Source organism: Myripristis murdjan, chromosome 6, assembly GCF_902150065.1.
Source record: "Myripristis murdjan chromosome 6, fMyrMur1.1, whole genome shotgun sequence".
Lineage (NCBI taxonomy): Eukaryota > Metazoa > Chordata > Actinopteri > Holocentriformes > Holocentridae > Myripristis > Myripristis murdjan.
Genome location: NC_043985.1, coordinates 26,439,084 through 26,461,156, shown reverse-complemented (window position 1 = coordinate 26,461,156; position 22,073 = coordinate 26,439,084). Strand labels below are relative to the sequence as shown.

The 22,073-nt window shown below is 42.9% G+C and overlaps 1 protein-coding gene across 3 annotated transcripts in view; it reads left to right on the top strand.

Moving 5' to 3' along the window:
• The window catches only part of osbpl5 (oxysterol binding protein-like 5), a 54,764-nt gene extending 33,433 nt beyond the window's left edge, over positions 1-21,331 (top strand). For all 3 annotated transcript variants that reach the window (XM_030053018.1, XM_030053017.1, XM_030053019.1), the window contains 21 exons: positions 1,268-1,423; positions 1,611-1,684; positions 3,060-3,140; positions 3,553-3,654; positions 4,468-4,671; positions 4,956-5,040; positions 5,171-5,324; positions 9,685-9,898; positions 10,510-10,694; positions 10,845-10,926; positions 11,570-11,668; positions 11,855-11,951; positions 13,343-13,441; positions 14,487-14,584; positions 14,718-14,807; positions 16,115-16,251; positions 16,477-16,656; positions 16,792-16,921; positions 17,917-18,031; positions 18,150-18,252; positions 19,426-21,331. In XM_030053018.1, coding sequence (XP_029908878.1) covers positions 1,288-1,423; positions 1,611-1,684; positions 3,060-3,140; positions 3,553-3,654; positions 4,468-4,671; positions 4,956-5,040; positions 5,171-5,324; positions 9,685-9,898; positions 10,510-10,694; positions 10,845-10,926; positions 11,570-11,668; positions 11,855-11,951; positions 13,343-13,441; positions 14,487-14,584; positions 14,718-14,807; positions 16,115-16,251; positions 16,477-16,656; positions 16,792-16,921; positions 17,917-18,031; positions 18,150-18,252; positions 19,426-19,561 — 2,601 coding nt within the window. In that variant the 5' untranslated portion in view covers positions 1,268-1,287 and the 3' untranslated portion in view covers positions 19,562-21,331. The remainder of the gene's footprint in view (positions 1-1,267; positions 1,424-1,610; positions 1,685-3,059; positions 3,141-3,552; positions 3,655-4,467; positions 4,672-4,955; positions 5,041-5,170; positions 5,325-9,684; positions 9,899-10,509; positions 10,695-10,844; positions 10,927-11,569; positions 11,669-11,854; positions 11,952-13,342; positions 13,442-14,486; positions 14,585-14,717; positions 14,808-16,114; positions 16,252-16,476; positions 16,657-16,791; positions 16,922-17,916; positions 18,032-18,149; positions 18,253-19,425) is intronic.
• Positions 21,332-22,073: the final 742 nt, after the last annotated feature.

The window sequence follows — 22,073 nt, the reverse complement described above, 5'->3', positions numbered from 1 at the left end:
AAGCTTTATATTGATCTGAGCAGAACACAGCGTGGCCGTCCAGACAGACCCAGGTGGTAACAGCCACACTCCATTAACCCCAGCGTTTTACTGTCTGATCCGATGTGGCGCGATCAGCTCGCCAACCTCTTTGAATGAGCTTAATGATCTGTCTGGACACAGTCACGAACCTCTGCAGTTGTTGATACTGGGCTATGAATAGTTTGCACCTTGTCAATAACCTACAAAGCTCAGCGGAGGAGAAAACAAGAGCGAGGAAAGATGGAAAGAGCAGGAGGAGGGAGGAAGCAGAGCGAAGCAAAGTGCTGCGTCACTCTGTCTCCTGGGATCAAAGAAGAAAAACATCCCTCCCTCATTAACAGCAGACAGATGTGCAAAAGACTAACAGGCTTGGCACAGGTCTGTGTACGCCAGGCACTCATTGTTTCCTTTGTGTGGGGATGGTGGCCTGAAAACACAATATATCCACTCGTAGCTGTGAGCCCACAAAAGCACATCCTTTTTCCATCGCCAGCAGCAACAAGCATAAAACCACAGAGCGGCGGCATGATCATACACACATCTATAATGGCTGCCTTTATCCCCAACCTGCACGCATGTGGAGTTCGTCTCCTTATAAGGTGGGACCCATTTGGGTGTCAAGGGTGCAACTGCAGATGCACATTGCTCATGATCTGTGGGCTGATGAAGAGCGCGGAGGTGGGGAGGGGGGGTCATAGACAAGTGGCCCTGTGTGGACGGGCTGTGAACTTGTGTGGAGAGGCTATCTGTCACATGCACTGACACTGTGCAGCCTGGGTGGCCTGTCACTGCCATGTACAGTCCAGTTATAAGAACAGGCTGACATATTCTCGCACAGTGGGTCCTTGTTAGCATTGGCAACAAGGGAGAGAGAGAGAGAGAGGGAGAGAGAGAGAGAGAGAGGAGGGACCAGACAGAGTGATAGAATCACAAGGAGACAAAGAGAGGAAGAGTGTAAGAGCTAGAAGTCACAGAGAAAGAGAGATCAGATGTTTTAAGGAAGGACTGAGAGGGGGTAGAGGATAAACCACGTCACTGAACTGTGTGTTTCCCTTGTAGGTAAATCTTGTGACTGCAATCATTAAATTAACATGTAATTCTTATGACCATGAAAAAGTCTTGAAAATAGCATTTGCCTAATCAAATGTTTCTTTTCCCCATTTCCTCCCCTTTTCTCTGCCTTTACACCTCTATTTCCTCCTCTCCTCCACTTCTCCTCCCTCTCTGTCTGCCGTTCTGCCTCCAGAGGACGAGCAGGTTGTCAGGATGAAGGAGGAGAACTTGTTCCACCGGAGGTTTTCTCTGTGCCCTAATGCCACCTCCCCGCCAAAAATCGACCCCCGTGCCCTCACCCGAAACCTGTCCTACGGAGGAGACAATGACCTCTACCACCTCAGCCCAGGTGAGAGACCAGGAGGTCAAGGCTGGCAACACAGAAAAAGAAAATAACTCAAAAAACATGACATTTTAGTGTCCATTTCTCTAAAAATGGACACCCAAGTTTTTTTCTTGGTCTGCCATACAGCAGGTTTGTTCATTGAATATATTTTTATGTGACTGTGTGTTGTGTATTGTGTGTCCCCCACCAGGCAGTGAGCCAGACAGGGATGGTCTCTCCATGCTGAGTAATGAGCTCAGTCCTGCCCAGTCACCGAGCAGCAAGGTAAGAACCCAGCTTCTGATTGGGATGCTACTTCACAATCTTTAATTGGCTCATTAGGTGGACAATTTACAAATGGGTTTATATTTTAGGCATGCAGCAGAATATGCATTGTACAGCTTGTCTCAAATGTTCAGTACGTTGGTGTTTTTTCCTGACAGCAAGACCAGACTTTGGTGGGTAAAAAAAGACTCACTCACTCTGTTGGAAAAATCATTAACATAACAGGAATGAAAAACATCTGACGCACACTGACTTAGCTGCCACACTGCGAGCCCTGTCTGTAGCAACATCATAAACCAATTTCTTGACAACTCAAACCTTTATTCAGCTGCCAGATGTGATCAATAAAGGTTTCCACTGGTTCTAGTTCATTTTCTCTCCTCTCCTCCCAGCATCTCATTTGTGTACAGAATGGTTCAGAGACGCAGCTGCATCTCTGGCCCTTTGGCCTTTCTCCCATCCCAAAAGCCCTTGTGGAACAATGGGAGACTCAGCACAGCCTAACCCTAGCACCACATGCTGCCATTTACACTGGGTTGTAGTTGTGTACTACACACAAATAAGGGCCTCTTGTAAATATAGATGCGTAGGACTCAATACCAGTGTTGGCTCACCAGATAATACCGTGAATCATGCTGAGTAAGCTCATAAAGGAAAAGTAGTTATTATTTACTGATTACTTGCCACAGCGAAATCAGAGGAGGACTTTCCATTAAGATTATTTACTGACTGACTGGTCAGTGGAGTCTTTTGGCCCGTTGGTCTTTAATTTAGGAAATCAGTGGATTTGTTGATGGGGAAAAAACAGGCGGAATGGAGTTGTAGGGGTCATCCTCTGACAGAAATACTGACTGACTGCTGTGCTGCCTCGCTGGCTGGATCGGGCTGACCACCCACCTGCTCCACATAACCCAGGGGATAACAGCTGTGCTGCAGTGGTGTCAGCTCAAGACTGGGCATATGGGGCATTTTAAGAATGTGGTGCTCATTATCTGATATCAAAGATTGGAGTTAGTTAATGAGCACTGCATTGAGAGTTGATTGCATTTTTTTTGTTCTGTTTTTAGCTCTTAATAGGGCTGCATAATAATCCCAAATGTTCTGCTAGATATTGTTATCACTATTAATCAACATAATGAATCTGAGGAACACAATTATTTTATTGCACTTTCCAAATCCTCTGTCAAGATGTTGACAAATTACAGCCACAGTAGACATTGTAATTTACAGCTCAGTACTGTACAATTATGAATTCTGGAAACGAAAGTCTTGATAAATGGTTATGCACGATTAATTGTGTAGCCGTGGCGTGGTGGTAAATTGGCAAGATTTAAACTTGGTTCTCACTTATCTTCTCCTCTTCTCCCTCCTCCAGTCTGAGTCCAGAATGTTCAATGGTGTGGAGAAGGATTGCCCCTCCCCCACGGAGAAGCTGGCCCGGAAGGAGTCTCTCAAGGTACACATCACTTCCTGTCCCCTCTTGTAAGAGGCTAGTTGGAAATGTTTGTGACGGATGTTAACATTTTGTCAGCCATTTGAAATGATCACAGCTGTTTGATAAATCATTTTACACTCTTCTATCTTTGTAGGCTCAACCTCAGCTCACCAGCAACAATGTGCACTGACTCTTTGAGAATATTTCCTTTTCCCATATATATTCAAGTTATATTTTAAATGTGTGCCTATTTTTAAACAATCTTTTCAAACGGCTGCAAATGAATTATGTTAATGACAAGCAGAGGCAACCAACAGCATGCCAGCATGAAATGTGTTTGACTCTGCTTCCCCCTAGTGATTGTATTTTTAGATCTATCCTCCTACAAGCTGAAGACTGATGACTCATTCAGGTGGTTTTGTCTGTTTTCCAGCTCCAGAAACAGAATTACAGACAGGAGAAGAAACGGGCAGCCAAAGAACTGTTCAGCGCTCTAAAGGACCCCAGTGTCGTCATCATGTCAAACTGGCTAAAGGTACAAGGATCCTGTCAGGACGACTTAGTGTGATGCGACACTCTGAACGCTGCTCAGTTACACCCAGACGCTAACACAAACCATTCAGCCTGTCAGCCTAGTTGTGTTTTGCATATCAACTGTTACCAAACAGGCGTGAGCAGCATTTCATCAATAAGTTGTACCCCTTATTCTGAAATATTGACGATATGATTTTAATAGCTTGATAAAGAGGAAGAGAATTTGATTATGAAACTGACAAACTAAAAGGTTATGTGTTGAAGTGACATATTGTTATGAGCGGCTCATGCTGCACGAGGCCAGTCAGGTGTAGCAGCCACCAATCACCGAAAGGCCAAGGCCGATTTATTTCAGCCATCTTGTTTTTATGGCCTAATCTACTTTTTTACTAGTCAGAATATTTTAAATGATTTTGATTGTAGTTTAACTTTTTTTGACCAGTCTACAGTCTTGGTGTTCTGCTTGGCTACTGTTTAATTTGTTGTAGATCACTTGTTTATTGTCCACATTCATCTGCCAGTCATAATAGGTAATATGCACAGTGTTCCCAGTCATTTCAGTTCCTTTGTTAAATAATATTTGTAAAATAACTGTAGAAGCTTTTTTAAACAAATGTTCTTAACTAATTAATGAAGTAAAGTCAGGCATGAACATGGATATTACATGGTCTAGTTTTTTTCTTTCTTTACATCTCAGAGTTTAATCCTGTATTTTACATCTGTTCTGTAATGTGTCAAGACCAATTAGCAAGATCGCATTTCTTAGGAATACGTTATGTTTGGTAAATAAAAGCAATTCTTTGTGCTTCCTCAGATCCGTGGCTCTTTGAAGAGCTGGACCAAGCTGTGGTGTGCCCTGAAGCCTGGGGTACTTTTGATCTATAAGACCCCCAAAACCGACCACTGGGTGGGCACCGTCCTGCTCAACGCATGCAAGCTGATCGAGAGGCCCTCCAAAAAGGATGGCTTCTGCTTCAAGCTGTACCACCCTTTGGACAAATCCATCTGGGCTGTCAAGGTCAGCCATGACTTTTTTTGGGCAGAGTTGCTGACATTTTCTTTACTCTTCAAAAACAGACCGATGGAGCTCAAACAACATCAGCACTTCTCAGCTGGTTTGTACTGCGAAGACTGCTGTGATCGCACTGAGGGGGACAATAGGGTCGAAATGAACTCACTGATTCGATTATGCTCGTGGCCCTTGACAGATTGAGAGAGACATCAAATTAAAATCCATTTCTGTTGATACAACATGACTGTAATGGAGTGCAGTGTGAGTCACTGTTTGTTTCATATGCTCAGGGTCCCAAAGGAGAGAACGTTGGCTCCATCACGCAGCCTCTACCCAGCAACTACCTGATCTTCAGAGCTGCCTCTGAATCTGATGGTGAGGCATATGTGTGTGTGTGTTTGGCTGGGGGGGGACTGCATGTTCTCAAGTGTTGAATTTCTATTTTATTTTGCTGTTTGCTGAAAGCAATACCTCCTGCCTCTAACGTTTCTGCTGGTCTCTGCAGGCCGGTGCTGGATGGATGCTCTGGAGTTGGCTCTCAGCTGCTCCAGTCTCTACAAGCTGACAGCCAAAGCAGGCAGAGAGGGAGACATCAGCACCTCCTCAGAGTCCTCCCATATTCTCAACCTGCTGCAGTCGTCCGACACAGAGCTGCTGCAGTGAGTAATACAAGCGCACACAAAAACACCACAGCTTATCCGGCATAAATTCATTGCTATGCTCTTATTATACAACCATTCTCATCAGACTGTAAAAGCTCCACATGATCACACTCCAAGTTGTAGTAGTCCCAAAAGACTGATGGGAGACAAATGTCACTGTTGCTGCTTGCCATTTGTCTCTTGCCAGTCAGTCGAAAACTTTGGCACTGCCACCAGTCACATAATGCTGCGTTTTATTCAGACTCAGAAATCAGAATTAGCAGCCATTAGGTCTAAATTATAATCTCAGTTCGCTCGTGGGGGTCAGGTGTCCATCTCAGAAAAGCGAGGGACGGCCAGTGTTATCTGCATTATATGGAAAACTATTTGCTACACAGTTGTTTGATAGATTTGAGGTAATTTACTGCAGAAAGTGGAACCCAAGTGGATTTTGAGAATTGTCATCATGTTAGAAGTAATGATGTGTTGCACTTGCGGTGCGTGTCACTGTCTTGATACGGCATCACATAATTGCCTCCCTGAAAACTGAAATCTTGCCCGAGTTTCCAGTCTTAACCCGTGACAACTAAAAAGAGAAAGCAAAGTAAAGCTTCTCCTTTTCACGAGACAAGTGAAGTGTTCGTTATTGCCGCTGTATTGTACACTCAGTGCCTTGTGAGCTTCCCTGTAGTTACAAAAATAGACATTAAAGATCATCATTTCTCCTTTTGCCAGCGTGATTTTTCAGAAACAAGAAGCCACAATTATAATTAATAGGAATAGTGCTGTGCTCACAGGCGCACACACATACTGTGTTTTGGCTGGTCTCAGGATGACCACCTTTGCGCTTTCAAAGAATCACTCTGATTTGCTTGATCTGTTTGGTTTTCGTTAACAGATAACTCATTATGTAAGTTATTCAGAGGCAGGTTTAATTTGAGGACACACTCCTACCAGTAAAAAGTTGGAATAAATTGCAGGGATTTAAAATAGCCTCACTTAGGTGACAGTCACTGTTTTCTATTGTTCCACACTAGGGTACATATTAAAATGATCCTGAGTTGTTTTTTTTTTTTTGTTTTTTTTGTCTATCACACTGTACTTGTCTCCATTATCTCCAACCATCTCTAAAATTGAAAATCTTTGGAGAATCACATATTTTTAATTGTGCTATAGACCTTATCTTTTTACTTTTGTCATGCCATTCACTTCTCTTCCCAGTTTTGTGTCACAAAAAAAAAAATCAATGTGGAATTTCTTTCAACTCAGCGACAGCTCAGATGTCTGCTGCATGGCATCTTTTGGAAAAAAAATGTGAATCTGAAATTATAATTGAACTGTTTTTGTCCTCTGCCAGAAGCCAGTAATCACAGGGGATTCAAATATCCATCCTAAAGTGAAACGTGTCTACTTTTGTGAAGGTTTTCTGGATGCTTTGAATTTTATTTGTGACTGAAAGCGCTGGCTTTAGTGCAGTGTTACCAGGATTTAAGATAAGATAAGATAAGATAAGATATTCCTTTATTAGTCCCACGGTGGGGAAATTTCACAATTCAACATGTCAGAGCAACATGAATGGTGAGAATCCTTCACAGTGGAGGTGAATGAATGACCACAATGTTGAAGTGCCTGTGAGCAAAGACACTTCACTCCCTTTTGTTCCAGTGGAGATGTGGAGTGGTGAGCAGTAGTAAAGTAGTTTCGTTTCATTTAGCCCGTGTGAATGTGGAAATTTACATTATTTGCTATTAGTCTGGACAAGTGTGTGTGTGTGTGTGTGTGTGTGTCTGCTTGTGTTGTTGGTGTTTTTTGTGTGTGCGTGCTGAGGTCCACTGTGCCTGCTGTTTAACACCAAAGCAACAAGCCTGGCAGCGACACTGTGTTTTGCATGCAGTGTGCACCACACCCAGAGGTGATCACTCACACACACACTGATATGTGTAAAAGACAGGGTGTGTCTAGCTACATATTTACAGCTTCTGTTAATATGTTAATTTGTTTATCCTACCGCGTTTCCCTGTGTCTACAATGATTCCTCCCTATTATTCATGTGTATATTTTGTTTCCTCATATTGCTTCATTTGCTTGCGTGCCATTTGCAAACTGTACATGCTGGCAGTTTTGCATCATGCACTTGGCTTTTGCTGCCCCTGAGTGAGTGTGTAAATCGGTGCTTGTGTACTGTTTACAGTCTCCATTAGACATCCCTTCCTCCCCAGCCCCTCCTCCTCCTCCCATCTCTGCGGCTCAGTCCTCCCTCTGGCCATCCGTTTCAGCTCTCCCTCCTCTCCTGCTCCTCTTCCAGCCAATCCCAGCAGCCCGTCCTGGTCACATGACTGACAGAGGAGCAGGAAGATAGAGTAGAATGTGAACCTCACACCACCCAGAGAGAGACGGCAGCAGCACAGCCGTTGGATGCACACACATACACACACACACACACACACACACACACACATACACACACAACATGCGCACGCATACAAGTTCAGGAAGCAGGCGTGCCAGAGACAAGGAAACAAATCTACACCTTTCAAGGCACTAGGCTGGAAACATTCACACACACACACACACTCACACACACTCACACACACGCACACACAAACGCCCCATTCAAAGGAGAGGAGAGATAAGGACAGACTGCGCCTGTGGTTGGATTTATTCATAGCATCATTGGTGTTGTTTTGAGCGTGTTGAAGAGTTGCTGTGTGTATGCTGTATGTCTTTGAGGTAAGGAAAGCCTCCTCTGTCTCAGGGTGTGTTTGTGTTGATCTGTAACGTCTCAGTTTGGTTAGTGATCCACACAGTATGCAGGAATGTGATTTTACAGGTTTGTTCAGACCTCAGGTTCTTCGGGCTCGCAGCTCCCATTTCATTGTTGTTGCTTGGGGAAATTGCTGTTTCCCTTTTGATGTTTTATTCCTGTGTTTTTGTGGCCATGATGACCCATCCCTGGGTTTTTTTGCAGAAAGGATACGGGACTCTACAGTTGTCTTCCACAGTCATGAGATTTCTCTGTATTTTTCAGAACTTGAAATGTGGCAGATTTGCGTGATGTCTGACTGGAGCCTTTGTTTGAGTGTGAATACCACTGAGACCTGCTTTAATTTATGTCTGTGTGTGTGTGTGCCTGTCTGTCAGTTTGTTTGTGAGTGTGTGTTTTTTAGACGTGTGCAAGCATCAGAGAGTACAAAAGTCCTCTGTCTGACTTCTGTAATGGCTGTGACATTTGAGCCACGATGTTCCTCTTAAGTCGATTTCATCCCCATCCCTCTCTCTCTCTCTCTCTCTCTCTCTCTCTCTCTCCCCCTCTCTCTCTCTCTCTCTCTCTCTCTCTCTCTCTCTACTTTCCTATGGCTGTGGATAGGCTGATTTGCATCTGTTTCCACTGTTTTTTAAGTTTGTCGCGGTTGTTGAGGAAGTTAACAGATTTGATGATTGGTTTGAATCCTCGTCTAGACTGGAGCATTCCGCAGTAGCAAATATGCATGCATAATATTGGAAATTCAGCAAAGGATGCATTGTCAGTTTGCTGTGTGTGTGTGTGTGTGTGTGTGTGTGTGTGTGTGTGTGTGTGTGTGCGCGTATGTGAAAACATATATGATCGTGTATATGTCACCTGATAGCAGGCTGTGACATTCAGCCTCTTCAAGGTGATGGGGGTGGGGGGTTGTCAGGGCAACCAGACAGGTCAGATGCACCAGATACATCCAGGCCCTCCAGGTCAGCCTTGTTATTGCAGCTGCCTCTAAGTCAGCAAGCTTACTCATTATAGCCCTCAGTGGCAGCATTACAGATTCACAACACATTCAAAGGACATTCACAGCCTTGGAAGTTTCATGGCAGTGAATTTCTATTTTGTCAGTTTTTAGATATTTTAAGCCTGCGCAGCGGCGGTCAGGCTGTCACTGGGGCTCTGGCAGCAAACAGCCAGAATTGAGTGAGATATTCCTAATAATGTTCACGTCATATCCTGTTATTCATCTCTCATGCCACAAAAAGGGTCAGGAAAAAAAACACCCTCAAGCTCCCACACAAAATTAAATCAGGAATTAAATTATTCCCAGCCATGATTTACTGACCTTACATAAGCCTAAATCTGCTCAAATTAAATTAAGATACAACCATAAATTACAGATCAACATACAAAAATGTTGTGTAGGAATAATAAGCAACTCATTAAATTGTGCATTCATCATCCCTTTAATTCCCGATTCATTATGTAATTTCCAGGATTTTTTTCAACAACACTCATAGGTCCACAGCAGCACCTCACACATTGCGAATGACAGTGATGCTTTTTTTTTTTTTTTTTACTGTTGTGTATTATATCTCTAACCTGAGCGTGCGCCCCTCCTTCTCCGCCCGTCTGCGTCAGGTTTAATGACTCTGTGCTGCTGGGCAACCACCACATGGAGCATGACGGCTTCTCGGACAAATCAGAGCGTGAGGCTCACGAGGACTGGGACGCCGTGGCCAATGAGAACAGTGGCAGGCTGACGGAGGAGAGCGACATGGACCAATCAGACGAGCTGTCCCCGGGGCCACAGGCCACGGCCTACGTAGAGCAGGGCCCTGAGGAGATGGCAGAGGTGAGGCGCCACGTACACAGTTATTTAGATACATGGGCATCACTTTCTTCTGTCATTTGATTTAGTTATCTCAAGGAGCTTTACCTTTGTCTTTATGTTAAAGAAAGCAGCAACAAAAAGAAAAATGTATCTAGGGTTTTACAAGATTTTTATGTTTTATGCAGTGATCAGTGGAGCACATGTCTTAGCGGTAGCTTTGCAAGGGCGGCCTGGGAACGCCTTGGGGTCACTGAGGGGCCTTCAGGGCATCCTCAGCAGAATGAGGAATAGTTTAATTTCATTATAACTTATTGTTATAATTTAAAAAACATGTATTGATGACAATTTTAACAATTTATTTTACTCTTCAGACATTCACCATATTTAATCATCTTCAAGTATACTATCTAAATATTAATACTTAACATATGCCAGGATTTGTTTTTATACCGGGTTAGTATCTTCTCTTAGGTGCCTAATAATATTAATTAGAGCCTAATAATGTGATGCTTCATTGCTTTTCATAGGGAAATTATTTTCTCGCTTATTCCGCTGAAGACCTTTTCACAGGACCACTTAGACCCCTGATTTGACTCCTGTGCCTTTGCCGTGGTTTGTATGTGTTAACCTAGGCTGGGGAGTCGTCCCAGGTGGAGACTGTGTCTGAGGAGAACAAGGGTCTGATCTGGACTCTGCTCAAGCAGCTGCGGCCCGGCATGGACTTGTCCAAGGTGGTGCTGCCCACCTTCATCCTGGAGCCACGCTCCTTCCTAGACAAGCTGTCTGACTACTACTACCATGCTGACCTGCTCTCACAGTCAGTAACACAGTGTCTTCATATTTTTGCCTATTCACCGAGTTTATCCTTTTGAACATTTATCTTCATTGAAAGATGACAGAACCAAATTCTTTATGTTTCTATTCATTACTCTGTTTTTTTTCCCACCACAATACCTCCCTGCCACAGAGCTGCACTGGAGGAGAGCGCATATGGTCGGATCAAACAGGTGCTGCGATGGTACCTGTCTGGCTTCTACAAGAAGCCCAAGGTAAGATATGTTCACTCCCAGATGGCTTGTTATTTCTTCTAAAGTAAAGCATCAGCCGCCTCTGCAAGTATAACATAAAAGTTTGCATGTCTGTTGTCTACCTGCCATATTGTGAGCAATTTCCTGACTGCTGACTTGTCTCTTGCAAATAATCAATTCAATGTTTCCAGAGTTCTTGATTATCTGTTCAATAATTTAGTATTCTTCTGCAGAAATGGTGGCTGATATAAAGTTGAGTAAGTTCACCTCTTAAACCTCAGTAGTTGTAACAGTTTGTTATACCAGTACGTTATTCTTCCTCATTGCTGGATGTTGTATGAGGCTGCCGCAATGTTGAGAAACTTGCTCAAAACAGCAGAATATGGACAGACACCTAAAAACTTACTGAGGTGCCGACTCAAGGAAAACTAGAACATAATAGAGGAAAATAGAGTTGCACAAAGCCTTACCCAACTGTGACAGAAAGTTTTCAGCAGCACAGACTGGTCTAACAGGTTCCTCTTTTGGCTTAAAACAAAGAAACTGTGTGTATGTGTTTGCACGCCTGCCTGCCTGCCTGCCTGCCAGTGTTAAGTAATCAGTGTGGAACTGCGTTGTGCAGTGTGAAAAACCTAACAGTGTTTCACATGTCTGCATCTCGCAGGGTCTAAAGAAGCCTTACAACCCCATCCTGGGGGAGACGTTTCGCTGCTGCTGGCTTCACCCTCAGACTGACAGCTGTACTTTCTACATAGCTGAACAGGTTAGACCGAGCGTGCGCACATGCTGTAAAAAATTCATCCACATGTGGGCAAACACTCACGCAGCACACACCTGTGAAACACAGCAAGTGTGAAATTGCCAGAGGGTATCTGACACCTCTTTTTCTCTCTGTGCTTGTCTATTCGCATCTCTCTCTCCCTCTCTCTCTCTTTCTCTCCTGTGCCAGGTGTCTCACCATCCGCCCATCTCTGCCTTCTACGTCTGCAATAAAAAGGATGGTTTTTCCATCAGCGGAAGCATCCTGGCCAAGTCCAAATTCTATGGTACTGTACTCTCCTGAATATGATCTGTCTTATCTGTTTGGACCTGCTTATAATGATGTAGAGGCATTTCAAGCTTGCTCCAGATGATAAATAGGGCTGATCGAGTAATCAAAATATTATTCAAGTGCATAATTCAAATTGCAGGAACTGCATCTTTTTTTCATAAATGACAAAATACCATCATAAATGAAGTACTTTGGTGCTGCAGAGATGACCTGGCTACAAATCATTCTCTGCAGATGTAAGAAAAACATGTTTGTTTGGTACAGACCCATCAGCATCATTTTAATAGTTTTTCCAGTGAAAATAAAAATTGAGATGCATAAACACACATTCACACTAAAACTGTAATCTCAATATCTGTCAGAATAATTGCAAGTGCAAGGTTGTTTTTTTTTTTTTTTTTTACCAAATCATTCAGCCCTAGCAGCAAGGATGAATTAGTAATATTTGTCATGATGTGAGTCATCACCGTTCTTTTAATGTGGTGTAGCTGTGCATAGAAAGTCGTCATCATCGCTTTTTCAGAACTTTTAATGTGGATCAGAATGGTCTGGATTACTAGATCCACCGATCCACAGATGATCTCATGGAATTTGTCCCAGTTTTTCTAAATATTGTCAGACTGGATAACGCTGATCCAGATGGCACAGGATCCGGATTTCCAAATCTGGATTTGGAGTGCTTTAAAGTCCTCTCTATGTGGCCATCTGCTGGACAAATAATAGTTAATTTGGTAATGAAAGAGAACGCATCATTGATCTACTTTTTCTCCATCTGCAAACTTATGAAGTCCAGTTAATCTTTGCACATAATAAAACAACTGCATTTCTAAAGAAAGTGAAACCAGTTTGTCAATCCACTCTCAACCCAGCCCTCTAGGTGGGATCACAATGATCCAGATTCTTGCCTTGAGTCATGATCTTCAGGTTCAGAAAGTTTTTAATCTGTTTTGAAATACACAGGTTTCAGATTTAATCCAATGAGATCACTTTTATTTTGTAAAAACTGGCCTCTGAAGTTCAGCTTAATCAGATCAGCCAACAGATCACAGTACACATACACACATTAGAGGCAGCAGTGTGTCCTAGTGGTTAAAGAAACCATCTTGTGACACAAATGTCACAGGTTTGGTCATCAGTTTCATCTCCTTAAAGTCCCCATGAAATGACCTCACATGACTCACATGAAAGTAAGAGCCCATTTCATGGAGTCTCTAACAGCCCATGTCCATGTGAGGTGGAGTTCCCCCGCCTGCCTCAGAGATGCTGAAAATGGCCGTTGTTTATTGCAATGTATATCTGTAAGCTAATGTTCCTCAGGGGATCTATGAACAAGTTAAATATGTTTCAGTGCCCTTAATATCCTCTTTGCCTCCCCTCATGTTGTAGGTAACTCTCTGTCAGCCATCCTGGACGGGAAAGCCAGGCTGCTGTTCCTGAGCAGGGATGAGGAGTACGTCATCACAATGCCCTACGCTCACTGCAAAGGTAATATATCAGCTTATATGTTGACTATAAGTGTCCATGTTGCTGCGTTACCATGATTAGCATATTCACCACCATACCATGACCCCTCTTTGGTTATGAAATATTGCACAGTGCTTTATATTGTCACACTCTGGATGTTTTATACAACACAGGACAAAAGCTCTCTGCTAACACTGTGCCTCTTTTGGTGCCACTGCCCCTTTTGATGATGATCTTCTTACATTGGTCTAATATTGACAAATTCAAAACATTACAATCTTTCCTTTTACAGTCTTCCTAAGTATTACTTGTAGGTATTTACCACGTAACTACATGGTAAGAGTAATCAACCATAGATGAGTTTTTCAAGATTGTACAACAAAACTTGCAGTATAAAACACCAGAAGCCCAATAAACACAGAGCTCACCCCAACATTAGTTGAAAACAGTCGTAGTGTTATAACATGAATCATCAGTCATAATAAGTTCTCACACTTACACAGGCGTTAAACTTCATTTGAAAATAAAAAAATATAAAAATATTGATTGAGTTTTTTATAAACTGCTGAATTTGCCCTGTTGGGGGGTGAGCATAACAATCGAGAATGTCATTCCCACCCTCATGGTCTCTCAGAGATCACAGTTACAGTAATATTGACTCAACTCACAAAACACTACTATGTCTATTTTCATTAAGCCTGTTACTCTGCAGTTACCAATCCTGTAGAAAGGTTAGGAGGGGTAAAACTGAAACTCCTTTACCGTGGATACCGTACACCTTGTCCACCATGACAGGTCAAAATGTCACAGACAGACTGCCTGGCTCCACTGGAAACTGAATAACATTTTGCTCCGTTCTGGTCATGGTCTGTCAAACACCAGACTGACAGAGCCGTCGATGCAATCTAACTCGAAGCAAGTCTGTTTATTCCCTGCAGGTACTTTAGACATCCTGTAAATCCTCAAAATCACATTGACTTCCTCTCATTCCTGTGTCTTCTCATCTAGGTTTTATGCTGATTTATAAACTCCAACAATAATGTTTTACCGTCTGTGTCTCCTGAAGGTATCCTATATGGCACCATGACACTAGAGCTGGGTGGGAAGATAAGCATCGAGTGTGAGAAAACAAAATGTGCTGCAGAGCTGGAGTTCAAACTGAAGGTATACATTTGTCCTATAGTGGTGATTTAATTTAATTTAATAGTTTTGAGTAAGTTACAGTGGGACACAGAGTATATAACAGTCTCTGATAGTGCACCACTTTGCTAAGCAAGGTGTTATTTTTTCCACACAGCCTTTCCTTGGAGGCTCCTGCTCCGTGAATCAGATCAGTGGGAAGATCCATGTGGGCGAGGAGCTGCTGGCCACCGTTGATGGACACTGGGTAAGAGCAGCGAGATGATACGTTACGACTCCGAACATTTCCCCTGCCCTGTTCTTTCCCTCGCCGCTCACCCTCTTAATTCATCTTCCAGCCTCTCTCTCTCTCTCTCCGCTGCCGACACTTTGCCACTTAGCACTAATTAGTTCTCAGTAATTAGGAGCGGAGTCAGCAATTAGAGGGGGGGCAGGGTGGTGCAGTGAGCAGGGAGACACAGTAACTGGAGGAGCCGGCTTACAGGGTTCATATACAGGTTTGGGAAGTCTGAAGTAGCTGGAATTAATTGTATTATATCCAGGTCTTAAAAAGTTTGGGATTGAGGTACAAAAAAAAAAAAAATCAGCAAAATATCCTTGAAAACATCCTACATACTGGAATCACTTTACCTCAAGAAACAAATATTTTGACTGCATCACAGATAGGACACAAATCTTTTTTTAGTGAACATCCTTTTTAGTGAAAAACGAAGGACAGATTGAATCTCTCGCCAACACTACAACAGTTTAAGACTGTGCGTTAGCGAGCTGGACAGCTTTTTCAAGTCACTCGTGAGGTTATTCATGATCATCCTGGTAATGGAAATTCACCGCAATCAACTTTTAGTGAGTGTCGTCCCATCCCTAACTCAGAGATGCATCAAGCTGCAGATTTTAGATTGAGTTTTAGACAGCGTATATGAAATGAATGTGAAATGAATATTTTGGAAGCTCTGATCAATGTGTGGGCCTTTTTTTTTTTAAGAATTGTTTGCCTATACATGCCACTTCAACCGGGAAAGGATTTGCATACACTAGATGTTGTTTATATAGACCGACAGTTTTAGATGGAGGTGAAAATGGCCAGTTCCTAATCTTAACCTCATAAACCTCATGCTTAATTTAGCATTTACCCAGTTTAAGAGAGTCTAAAACTGGATCTGACGTTCTCCTTGTCCGACTATGAGAACCATGTGGACCCGGCCATTAAATTATGTACTTATCCCTTACTGAAATGGAAAATTTGTAGGATTCCTATGTCAACAAGCATCCACTCAATCATCACTTCATGTGCTCTTCTGCAGCAGCTCAGTGGAGGGGTGGACAGAGAAGAGCGAGTTAGCTGGGGATTAACTGAAAACTATGTCATTGTTGTAATTATTTTTCATTATAATAGTCATTAAGCTCAGGGAGGATGAAGGGTTTAATTGCAGAATTATTATTTTGACAGACTTGACACACGGCTGCTCTTCTTGGAAAATAATTAAAAAGCCTTTATGAAATAACTAATTCATAATGGAAGCGTGTTTGGTTGTTGTCGTTTGTTGTAAACAGGACAGCGAGGTGTTCATCCACGAGAAGCGTTCGGGGCAGCAGGAGACGCTGTGGAACCCGAGCCCAGAAGTGCGCAACCACCGCCTGAAGAGACAGGTGGTGCAGCTGGACCAGCAGGGAGAGTTTGAGTCTGAGAGGTAAATCACAGCCGGGGTTATTCACTCAGCCTGCATGACTCCTGCATGTGTCAGTCACTCATTAAAGGAGACAAAAGCCCAGTAAGAAATGGCACATGTGTTAAATTTGCTTCTTGCCCAAATATATTTCAGAAAAGTAGACTGATTCTCCATCAACTGATCAAAATAGTGCTTGCATTCATGTGATGTGTGTGTGTGTGTGTGTGTCTGCACTGCTCTTTCCAGACTGTGGCGACATGTGACCAGCGCCATCATGGATCGGGACCAGAACCGGGCCACCCAGGAGAAGTTTGTCCTGGAGGACGCTCAGAGGAAGGAGGCCAGGGAGCGAGGAGACAAACCGTGGTGCCCGCGGCTTTTCCATCAGGACCCCGTGACCTCGGACTGGACCTACAAGCACATAGAGTACGAACACACTCTCACGACACACAGCGCTGTTATTCATCAGAGTGAGAAGAAGAAACAACAGAGAGGATGATGTGCTCAGATCTAAGATGTAGTTTACATCCTCAGCTCTTACCGTGTTGTTTGTCCCGTCAGTTTGCGGCCGTGGGACCCCGAGTGCTGCCTGGTGCAGTTTGAGAAGGACGGGGTGATCCAGACCCACGAGAGAAGCCAGAGACGACACAACGGACTCTCCTACAGCCACAGCTGGGCCAGCCAGCAGAAGGTCAGCCAACACACACACACACACACACACATACACACACCTGCACACTTATGCACTTTAGACAACGCATAATTAGAGTCCTCAGTTCTGATTGGCTGAGTCACATTGAAAGCTGTTTTTAAAGAGGATTCAGGCAGACGGAGGAGGTGTAACTCAGGTCAAAATGAATGAGAGGCAAGTTCCTCAACAAATTAGCTACTGTCCATTGTAAACCTCATATTCACGTCCATATTGTGAGCAGAACTCTGTTACTTAATATTGATTCTGTATGTTGTGCATCGTTTTCAGGAAAAGCAAATCCATCCCTTTCATACGTGACACAGAGGACAGTTTAGCACAAAACATTTACTAACTCAGCGGTTAAAAGCCAAAGGAATACCACATGAAATCAGACCCAGATGACATTAAAACTTAAAAAAAAAAAAAAAAAAAAAAAAAAAAAAAAAGATCTACAGAATGACAGTCTTAGCTAAACACACCATAAGCGTAAGCTCATAAGCATTTCAAACATGTTGCTTAAACAAATAAGCTCTATGTACTTTTATTAGTAGGAGAAAAAAGTACAAGCCAATTAAGTTTTGGTGCTGAGGTTTGCTTAGAAATGCTGATGGAAGTAGCCACTGAGTGAACAATGTTAGTTGCTTCCTTTTTTTTTTTGTTTTGTTTTGTTTTGTTTTGTTATGTTTTCAAAATGCCTAATAAACTGTGACCAAAGGAGTATTTGAATAAATATTATAGTGAGAATTACCACTCATATGAGCCCCAGGACAGTATTGCTTGGTGGAAAAAAAACATTTAAATTTAAAAGTCAATGTTATCAACTTTCTTTTTTTTTTTATCACATTTGTGTGTTACTGATGTTTTGTCAGAATAAAATCCACTTCACTTTTCTGAAGTCATTGCTTGCACGGTGCATCCGCCAGCCGCCCCCCAACCAGTTTTCTGTTAGTTGGGAAACAGCTCCTGAGTTTTGCGTGTCGTCTGTCTTTTCCCAGTCTGAGGTGAACGGGAAGCGCAGGAAGGCCAGCAGCCAGCCGTCCAGCTGCAGCCAGAACACCGAGAGCAGCAGCACGACTCCAGAACCCACACACGAGTCCTCAGACAACGAGGGTAAGACACACACACACACACAGACACACACACACACACACACACACACACACACACAAAATACTCACAGCTAAACTCTGATTGCTCCGAGTTAACCGGTGTCCTGTACTGTGCCCAGCCTTCCCAAACCAGTGTGCACGGTGCAATAAGGAGGTGAAGGATATTGCCTTGATTGAGGCCTCCATCACTTCCATACAGAAGACACAGCAGGACATCCAGAGGTGAGAGCGCTGCAGATGCATGTGACCACTGAGGAAATAGTTTATTCTTGGAAAATGTGTCTCTGTCTGTCGTAACACAGAATCACTCTGTCCATAAAAAGTCCGAAAAAGTCTTCAGTCGTCTAAATATTGAGCCTTAAGCTGGATTTTCTGGGTGTATGAGAGCTGCTGCCAGTACATGAGTAAAGACGAAAAAATGCTTTATTTGACACAAATCTATGCACTTTCACATGTCAGACCATTAAAAACACCTTGTACCACATACACAAGTGCATGTGGTACAAGGTAAAATTGTCTGTCACTTGTTGAGGTTAAAATTAATAGATTAATCAGAAAATTGCCTCATAGAAGATGAACTGGATTCATTTTCGATGTGGAGAGCTGTTGGTTTTATTAGACTCAGTGGGCTCAGTTTTAATCAGTAAGTGCATTATGAAATATTTTACTTAGCCTCTATGTTGGGCTGTTTGTGCACAGCCACCAGTCAGTGATTTTAAAACACAGGAGAGCGGATCTGCATCAAGTCCTCTGCATTATGAGGTCACAAAGTTTTTTTTGTTATTTGTTTTACATCATACTTCGCTGGATGGTAATTTATGCTGGACTAAAATTCAAACAGCCATTAAACTGATTTGAAAATGATTTTAATGTTGTCTGATCAGCTAACAGGAAATCCTGCTAAGAAGGTATTAAAATGTTGAAAACAGGTTTTGGTGGTCTTCTTTTTCCCACTTCATTTCACTCTTTAATTTTTTAGAGATAGTGACAGATTCCTATTAGTCAAAGCGGAGCGGAGAGGAAGGCCGCAGCCACTGACTGTGTAGTTTCACCAAAAGTAGCATCAGCTTTATTTTCTTATTTGATTCATGGAGTTTGACCCACATGCCCTCATGTCATATGTCCACTCATAAATGAATAGAGCATGAATACAGTATGTGAAATGTTTTAACACATCAGCTTTAATAAACATAAAATGTCCGTTACCAGTAAATTTACCAACAAATACCAGTAAATTGACCACCTACTTATACTGTCAAACCTTTAACAACAATATTTGTGCTGTATTGGAAAATGCCCTGTTAATATCAGATGTTTGTTTCTATATTTTCAGGGATAAATTGGTGGTAAATTGATGCAGTAGCTAATCCTCCCTCCTCTCCTCGCTCTCTTCAGGAACCTGGTGGCTCTGAGCCGTCAGCTGGCTCGCCAGAGGGCGGCGGACGACGGCATGTCGCTGACGGGCCGCCACTGCCTCATCCTGTGCGTTCTGCTCCTCTCCCAGCTCCTCCTCAACTACGTGTTCACTTGAAGCCGCTCCTCCCCGGGGAGGAGTTTTCCCTCCGGCACTGATCGAGCATCAGATCTCGTCCACAAACACAGACTCTCATCGGCAGAGACTTCAGATCAGTGTCGCGAGGGCGACTCTGTCCCGTTTCCCCTCGAGAGGGGAGCAGCTCGGACACCATAGCAATAAAACACAACCACAGCCACCGCCTGTCAGTCATCTGCAGAGAGGAACGGCGCCCCCTAGTGTAGCCAGACTGAAACAACACCGGCACCCACGCACTTTGGACAGGAAAGGAGGGATGAGAGAACAGATAGATGAGCTGTGCGATGTTGAATGATTTTTCCAAAAAGAACAACAGGAAGGATGTTCCACCATTCCTTATGTAACGGACGTGTCTTTTTATAAACACCCTGCAATACTGTTGGTGTGTGTGTGTGTGTGTGTGTGTGTGTGTGTGTGTGTGCGCGTGTGCGTGTGTGTGTGTTCGTACTTATAGTAGGCCCTATGGGCGCAAATAGATCACCATGTGGACTTTTCCCACTCCCCTTCCACTCAAGATTTTGGGCCTTAACGCTAAAGCCAAAAGAGAAAAAAAAAAAAAGCAGAGAGAAAATTGTGACAAACACAAATGAAGAAGGAACAAAAGCATCTTCCAACAGTGCAATTCTGTCTATTTTGTATAGATGTGCGCTCCAATTCACTCTGTCTCGTCTTTTAGTAATAATGATGATGATCTTACCAAAACAGTATTTATAATCTGAGAGGACAGAGTACTTGTTTACAGGGTGTGTGTGTGTCTCTAATGGCACATTAGGAAGGAAGGATGAGGCAGAGCAGAGAGCCAAACAGAGTGTCTTTGTATTCGTGTGCCTGGGTAACAGTACAGCACTGCTTTGGTCTAGACCATGACACTAGTGTGTACAATCAAGTTATATTTAGGAACCACGGGTGGAGGAAAGGACAGATGGGACGAATGCTTAGAAATTAGAGGAAAGGATGAGTTTGATGAGCCTGGACAGACCGCTGCAGAAAGCCTACCAGAAGGGCGTCTCGGTCCACACCATTTTAAGATCGACTGTTTCAAGATGTAAACACTTAGTAATGAGTTTTCATTTGATTCGATTTTTTTTTCTTTTTTCTTTTTTTTTTTAAATCATTGTATCAATTTGTACATATTCATCCGGAGCACATTCATATACAGTCTGTGTTTCCAGAAGAGATTTCAGAATGTATTTATTGGGTGAATAACCTTGCTTTCCTGATCTAATTCAGCCTGGAAGACGGAGGCCAGGGGTGACAATCGCTCTCGCAGGGTTGTGTGCGTTCGTGTGTGTGTGTGCGTGTGTATGTGTGTTTATCATTGTCCTTAAGTGTGTCCGTCTGCCTTTACATGTGCGTCTGTGTGCGAGCGTGAGTGAGTCAGTGCGTTTTGTGCGTAACAGAGCCAGGTCTGTGATCCTGGTTTTTACCCTTACATTTCAGTCGGGCATGAGGATCCAAATCAAAAAGTCACTCGGATGGTCCGTTGCCAGTGTTGATTTACCCAAAGGGAGAGAGAAGGGGAGCACAAGAAGGATGTCGACTCTTTGAATGCTTTTATTCACCCTTTTGTTTATTCTTATACTTCATCCCCCACCCCCATTTTGTACTCTACTGCCATGTTGTGGGTATTCTACACGCCAGATGTTTGTCATATGAAAAAATACAATGAAGAACATGATATTGCCTAATGTTTTTGTTCATACCTGTTGCATACTGTAGCACTACAGTAAAAAGACATTTTAACCCTGACTTTGACTTTGGCCTACATTCATTTTTTTTTTTTTTTTAAAGACAGGAGATGAGCTCTGGTGTTAAGAATGAGACTGAAAAGAGAATGAATACATTTCCCTTCACACAGGCAATTATTCCCCTTGTAGTCGTCCCATTTTGTCCACTAGAGGGACATCTTGGCTTTATGACTGTGGCTAAATTTAGGATGCAATTTAAGACTCAAAACCAAAATATTCAACAGCTTTGTTATGTTGCAACCTTTAAACCTGACCGCTTGTCTTTTACTTGTAAATTTCCTTATTCTGACAACTATCATGGAGAAGTGTTGAGGTGATGGGTAAAATAAAATAGATGCACTGCTAAAATAATCTGCTTCTCGATGAGCCATTTAGTCTCATCTACAGTGTTCGTTTTTTGTTTCCATTTCCAGAGTTTTCTTGAATCGAGTGTCATTTCCTTGGTCCTAGTGGGCTGATCTGCCTTGTTCTGCCTTGTTTCAACAGATCTCCACTTGTTCCCAGGAACGATCTTGAAACAAACCTGCACCGGAACAAGTGCGATGAGCTCATTCCTCTGGCAGACTTTTTCACTTGATCAAGTAAAACAAAATTTTAACCCTGAAGATCAGATGAAATCAGGGGTTTTCAAACCTCCAGCTTGACTTTCATGTAGCTTTAAACTGTGTAGACGTCAAACTCAGACATTGCAAATAGATTCAATGTGCTGAGATTAACACAAAGTTAAAAATGGCACTCATGCT